The following is a 6,104-nucleotide window of genomic DNA, read 5'->3' as shown; positions in this document are numbered from 1 at the left end:
CCTCAAAGGCGAAGCCTCGCCTCCCCAGGACCCTGCTCTGAATAATCGCCCCGCCCCAGGCTCCTAGTCCCGCCCCACGCTGGCCTGTCCCTCCCAGGCCCCGCCCCCCAGCCACGCACCCTGCAGACAAAACAGTCTGGGTGCCAGAGTGCGCTGAGCGCCGAGATGTAGTTATCCAGAATGGGGCCTTGGCAGCCCTGGCAGCGCGGGGCGAAGAGCTGCAGGAAGTCTCGGCGGCAGTAGGGGCGGCCCTCCCGCTCGTGGAAACCTAGGAGCGGGAACCGAGTAGGAGGAAGGAAAAGGGTGCGAGGTGGCACCAGGAGCCCCACAAGATCTGAGGCTATGGGGCCAGGGGAGGCGATAGGCGGAGAGGGATGGGGTCTGGGGCGGGGGCAGAGCGGGAACGGATGGGATGGGAACACACGGGGGGACAGGTTGGGGCCAGGAGAGAGAGGAGAAAATTCGCGGCCCCGAGGACTGCGGAGGTCGTAGTGCGCTGGCCCGAAGAGAGCAGGGCGGGATGTCGAGCGGACCCGCGGCTTTCAAGGTGGGAGTCAAGCTCTCACCCTCATCTCCGAAGGGCTCCCCGCAACTGACGCAGCAGAAATGCTCCGGGTGCCAGTGGGTGCCCAAGGCAGTAACCATCTTCTGCGGGGAATAAAAGGGAACACTCAGTGTGGCCCTCAATTTCTACTCCCCTCCCTCTTCCGCCCTGAACCGAGGTGACTGGGTGGAAGTACGAGTGTACGGTGTGGGAGACCTAAGCAGGAACTTGGGAGTCAAAGAGAGAGGGCGAAGTCTAAAGGGCCGTGGAAGAGAACGAGGGGCGGGGCTGGGGTGGGCGTGGCGATGGGAGAAGTGTAAGTGGATGAGGCCCATCCCACAGGCGCCTTGGGTGAGACAGAGGCGGGGCTCACGTGTCGGATGGGTTGATTGCAGAGGCCACATCGTGGGGAGAAGCGCTCAAAGTAGCACTCGGGACAGAAGGGAGCTCCATCCTTCTCGAAGAAGCTGCTGCCTCCCAGGGCTGTGGAGCAGCCACCGCAAACGAAGTGCTCAGGGTGCCAAGCACGGCCAAGCGCCGTCACCACCTGCGAGTTGGGGGTTGAGGCCTGGGTCAGAGTGGCCCTCGGGCTGCCATGTGCCCAGTGAGTCAAGGTTTACGTAGCACTTTTCGAATCTTTTCTGTGAGCAATCAGGATGAAGAATCTAACGTTCAAGTCACTTGGTCTGTAAGTGATGGAGACTCAACCCGTCTTCCAGCACAGTGCCTAGGGCCCGGCATACTTTAGGAACCCACAAAAATGTTGTAATTTCTTTTAAAATTAGAAGAAAAAATGAGCTAGGGGCAGAATGACTTCATATATAATACTAATATATTCATCTTTATACCAACACAGTCATAAAATGCAATTTTTAATATATTTTATTAATGGAAGAAGGGGCCCATGAAGGTGAAAGTGCTTGGGGCCCACGAAAGTCATAATGCCACCCTGCTTTGCTGAGATTGGAAATTCTAGGATGGCGGTAGGGCGCTTTATCTAGCAGGAGGAACTAGGTCAACCACTGGGCACAGCTGCCAGTAACATCTGCTCAGTCAATAAGCCAGGGACCGGAGCTCCCAACCCAGACTGGTGGGTGGAGCCAATGAGGCTTTTGTGGAGATTAATTGAGATGGGGGTTTGTAAAGGAGCTAGCGTAGAGCCTGGCACACACAATCCACATAACTGGATTGGAATTCTTACTCTGCCACATACTTGCTGTGTGACTTGGAGCTTCAGTTTCCTCATCCGTAAAATATGAATAACAATAATACCCATTGGCTCTCAGTAAAGATGGGTCTGTCGGTCTCTACTCCCTTATTCGCAGGGCTCCACTTACTTGCCCAGCAATGGGTTTATTGCAGGAGCCACAGAGGCCCTTGGCTTGGGTGGGAACGCCTCGGCGGCTGAGGTCAGACTGAAGCAGCCCCAGCATGGTGTCTAGGCTGCCTTTGCCAGCGGGCCCTGGTGGGGAGGGGGAGCCCTCATTCACGGAGCTTGGCACTGGTGGCTGGGTTGGCCCAGAGGCCGGAAGCTGCAGCAGAGAGGACAGGAGAGTTGAGTCAGCAAGGCAGCAGATGTGGGAGGGTCTAAAATGGGTTGAGAGCCACAAATCCACACTGGCCCACCCCTCACTCCCTGAGTGACTCACATGATTCTGGACACGGAAGTCAGAGAGTGAGGCCATCAGCCTATCTAGCTCCAGCGTGGCTGAGGTGGCCGAAGGCTTTGGGAGAACAGGGCGTGGACTGGGAGGGCTGTGAAGAACACAACTTGTGTCAGCTTACAGCCTCAGAGTAACGCTTCCTCCTGTAACTCAGGCATCCAGGACTGATCACCCCTCTCCCAGCCCTGCCAACTATGCCAAACTCACGGGCTGGGCCTTTTCTTGTCCTCAGATTGGTCCTCCTTCTGCTCCCCTGCAGTCTCCTTGCTAGATGGGAACTGAGACATTATTTCATCTGCAGAGAGGATAGAAGGGCACTGGACATGGGGCCATGCTCTAGCCTCCTTCCCAGTTAAGGCCTGTATCCCTTTAGCTGCTACTCTGGGAAGTCTATACCCACTTAGTGTCTGTCCTGCCCTGCCCCCCATTCCCATCAAGCCCTGCCCCAGTAACGCTGGTACCTGTGATGTTGAACTGAGTAGCGTTAAGTTCCTGAAGCAACCGGTCTAGCTCACAGAGTCCCGTGCCCAAGACACCACAGGAAGAGGAGAACGGAGGGGCTGCAGGGGCCGCAGGCTTCGGGGACCGAGGCTTGCATACCGTGCTGGGAAACAGGGTGGGGGCCTGGGTTCAGGGGTGGGGAATACAACCCTGAGTCTCAATTGGCTCCCCCATCCCCCAGTACCCAGCCCCCTCACCTGTACAGATGATCCTTGTCCCCAGAGGCTCCTGAAGATTCCCCGGACCCCATCTACAGAGAAGGACATATGTGTGGGATGATAGGCCTGTACTTTACTGTACTGTACAGTACTGTACTTGCCTGTACTGTACCGTACCCACTCAGCCCTAGATTCCCTTTGCCCCTGCCAAACCTGGCCCTAGTGGTTGCCCCACTCCCCAGCATCTGATCTCACCTGTGTCAGAGGAGACGTGAGGGGCTCTGGGGGCCGCTCTTTTAGAGCCCCTGACCTTGGCATGTGTGAGGTTGTGGTCTCCAGGTCAGAGAGCAGGGCATCTGCAGGGAGAGGCCGTCAGGGTGAGAGGTTGGGAGGTCAAGGTTAAGGCAGAGACAGGGCCTTAAGAGATCAGAGAACAAGTGTTCTAAGTGGGCAGTGTTTGAGTTGGATGGAAGCCAGTATTAGGAGCAGAGGTCAAGAATCAGAAGAAACACAAAGCCAGACCAAGGCAGAGATATGTAAGGGCAGCAAGGACTATTTATGATCAGAACATCCCACATGGCTCATCCTGAGATTCATATACAAATTCAGCTACCTGATTCTTATATTCTCCGAATCTTCCGTAATGCAGTCAAAAGCGGCTTTTTACTGGAGCCAAATATGGCTTCACCCCAAATTGCTCAATTGGCTGTATGCCTGACACCAGCTTTCTGATTGGATGCTCTTTCTGCCACACCCCCTACACCTAAAGAGACCCCTCCCAGCCCTGGCCCACCTCCAGACGCCACTGGGCTCCACCCTATGCACCTCATTGGTGAGTCTCCTGGGACCTGCTTTCTGATTGGCTTATTCTTCACCGTACCAGTGCGCGTTACCCCAGCTGAGCAGCACCCCCTACTGCAGGGTGCTGGAACCCTTTCTCTCCCACGAAGGGCACAGCTTTCCAGCCCCAGTTCTAACAGACAGGGAGGATGAGATGCCTGGGTGTTCCTTCCTGCCCCAAGACCGACAGACAGACAGACAGACACACACACACACACACACACACACACACACACACACACGCCGCCCCCCTCCCCTGCCCCACACCCTCCATCCCCAGATCCGGATCCTTTGAACTCATTACCTTCCAGAATCTAGAAGTCCCTGCTCCCTTACTCTGCATCTCTCAGTGCCTTGGTGGAACACTTAACCTCTCCCTGGCATCTTGGCACTCATCTATTATACTTTCTGCCCCAAGGACCTGACCCCTACCATACTTAAGGGCCCTTAACTCTTTCCTTCCCAAAACCCTAGGGCAAGCCCATTTTCTTCTCCAGAACTTGATGTCATATTCTCCCTTCCCGTCTACTTTCCCAGTCCCTGGACCCAAGGTGCCTTTAACTCCTCCCTCCCCAGAGCTCCTGAGCCCAGGCGCCGACAGGCGCTGCGCCTCCCTGCGCATCCGTCCGCAGCCAGTGATGGAGGAGTGGAGCGAGGGAAGAAGGGAGGGAGCAGCCAGTCTGGCAAAGGCAGGAAGGGAGAGGCAGGAAGGGGGACGTGGAGTCGGAAAGGAGGCGCCGGCAGAGACCAGAAGCGAGAAGACAGGAGGCAGGGATGGAGAGATGCCGGGAGTGCGAGGGTGCGCCAGGATGGGGAAGCGGGTCCACGCGGTGGGGAGGGACTGGGGACAAGGGGACAAGGGCCCCACTCACCCAGGTCCTCCATGACGGGGCGCGGGAAGACCGCGCGCGGGGCGAGCAGGGCGGGGGCCGTGTCCGGTGGGGGCGGGGGGCGGGGGGACGTCCGGGAGCTGGAGGCCCAGCCGTGACCATGTAAGGAAGCCGGGACCCGCTGGGATAGGGCTGGGGGGGGGGGCAATGAACGGGAGAACCCGGGGTGGGGGCCTGAAAGGGAGGGAGGGCCCCGGGGCCCCGGCCCACTCAGGCCCAGCCTGCTTGCTTGCTGCGGAGACGGCCACACCCCAGCCTTGGCCTCAGCTGCAGGGAGCCCCAGGCGGCCAGAGCCAAAGTAAGAAAGTGGCTCTTGCAGACTAAGCTGGGGATCCTCTGCCTGTGAGACCATTAGACACAGAATGAGGCCCCCAAGCCCACCCCCACCCCGAAACTAGCACCCTGAGTCTTAGACAGAGCTCCCCTCCCACCCAGGCTGCTCCTAGGAGCCTGCTCCAGACAGAGTTTTAGGGCTGGAGGTGGGAGTGATGTTCTAAGGATCAGTCAGATCCCAGGTTCAGAGACCTTCCCTTAGAGACCATGACAATGACATAAACAGAGATCCCAAAGGGCACACAAACTAGATACAAAGAAATCTCTCAGAGACAGAGAGACACAATGAACCCACCCACAGACTCTAAGCCATAGTGTTGGAAACAGACATACAGACACAGGTAAACAGAAACCGAGGCCCAAGCCCCACAGACTCAGGGGAAACACTCCCAGGCAGCCAGACCCCAGCCAGCCGTCCCCAGCACTGAGATGAGCCAGACCTGTCCCTAAAGAGCCCTTTCCCAAGATACTGCTGAACATAGAGAAGAAAGCAAGACACAGACTCCAGCCACAAAGGAACAAGAGGCCTTCCCTGGACTGAGACCCTGAGAAATCAAGTCGGAAACGAGAAACTCTTTAGATAGGTGTGGACAGACACAACAGGTGTGGCTGCAGCCACTGGACTGTGGGTCTCAACCCAGACCTGAGTCCAGATATGAGCGCTGGAATGGGGACAGGGGGTTCCTCAACCCAGCAGTAAATCAGAACCTGGGAGCTTTTTTCAAAATACTGATGCCCAAGTCACCCTCCCCTCAGTCCAATTCAGTCAGAAACGGCCCAGACATCAGTATTTTTAAAAAGCTCTCTGCAGACTTCCCTGGCAGTCCAGTGGTTAGGACTCCATGCTTCCACTGCAGAGGGCATGGGTTGGATCCCTGGTCAGGGAACTAAGATACTGCATGCAGATCCCACATGCCGCGTGTCACACACACACACAAAAATGCCAGAGAGAGAAATGAATAGATCCTTACATAAATATTTATATAATACATTAGCGGGGGAAAAAAAAGCTCTCTGGGTGGTTTTAAGGCACAGCCTGAGAACAGAGACCTGGACACTCCCTGAGGCACAGAGGCAGCAAGGGGCAACCTTAGCTCCCCAGAAGCTAGCGGACAGGCCCAGTCCAGACACTGTCCTCAAAGTCAGGCCGCCACCTAAGTGGCCAGTGATGTGG

General features: G+C 56.6%; 1 protein-coding gene across 2 annotated transcripts in view; it reads right to left on the bottom strand.

Moving 5' to 3' along the window:
* Positions 1 to 4,612, bottom strand: part of TGFB1I1 (transforming growth factor beta 1 induced transcript 1) — a 5,585-nt gene extending 973 nt beyond the window's left edge. Inside the window, exons 1-10 of one of the 2 annotated variants that reach the window (XM_007115146.4) lie at positions 4,580 to 4,612; positions 3,123 to 3,284; positions 2,907 to 2,959; positions 2,670 to 2,812; positions 2,416 to 2,503; positions 2,194 to 2,299; positions 1,882 to 2,076; positions 918 to 1,091; positions 567 to 648; positions 120 to 268 (exon numbers count right to left, since the gene is read on the bottom strand). In XM_007115146.4, the coding sequence (XP_007115208.1) occupies positions 120 to 268; positions 567 to 648; positions 918 to 1,091; positions 1,882 to 2,076; positions 2,194 to 2,299; positions 2,416 to 2,503; positions 2,670 to 2,812; positions 2,907 to 2,959; positions 3,123 to 3,185 (1,053 nt within the window). In that variant the 5' untranslated portion in view covers positions 3,186 to 3,284; positions 4,580 to 4,612. The remainder of the gene's footprint in view (positions 1 to 119; positions 269 to 566; positions 649 to 917; positions 1,092 to 1,881; positions 2,077 to 2,193; positions 2,300 to 2,415; positions 2,504 to 2,669; positions 2,813 to 2,906; positions 2,960 to 3,122; positions 3,285 to 4,579) is intronic. The other variant, XM_007115145.4, reaches the window with a different exon arrangement.
* Between the last annotated feature and the right edge of the window lie 1,492 nt (positions 4,613 to 6,104).

The sequence above is a fragment of the Physeter macrocephalus genome, chromosome 14, assembly GCF_002837175.3.
Source record: "Physeter macrocephalus isolate SW-GA chromosome 14, ASM283717v5, whole genome shotgun sequence".
Taxonomy (NCBI): Eukaryota; Metazoa; Chordata; class Mammalia; order Artiodactyla; family Physeteridae; genus Physeter; species Physeter macrocephalus.
Note: the sequence above shows the minus strand (reverse complement) of the source record. Positions and strands in the feature narration are given on the sequence as shown.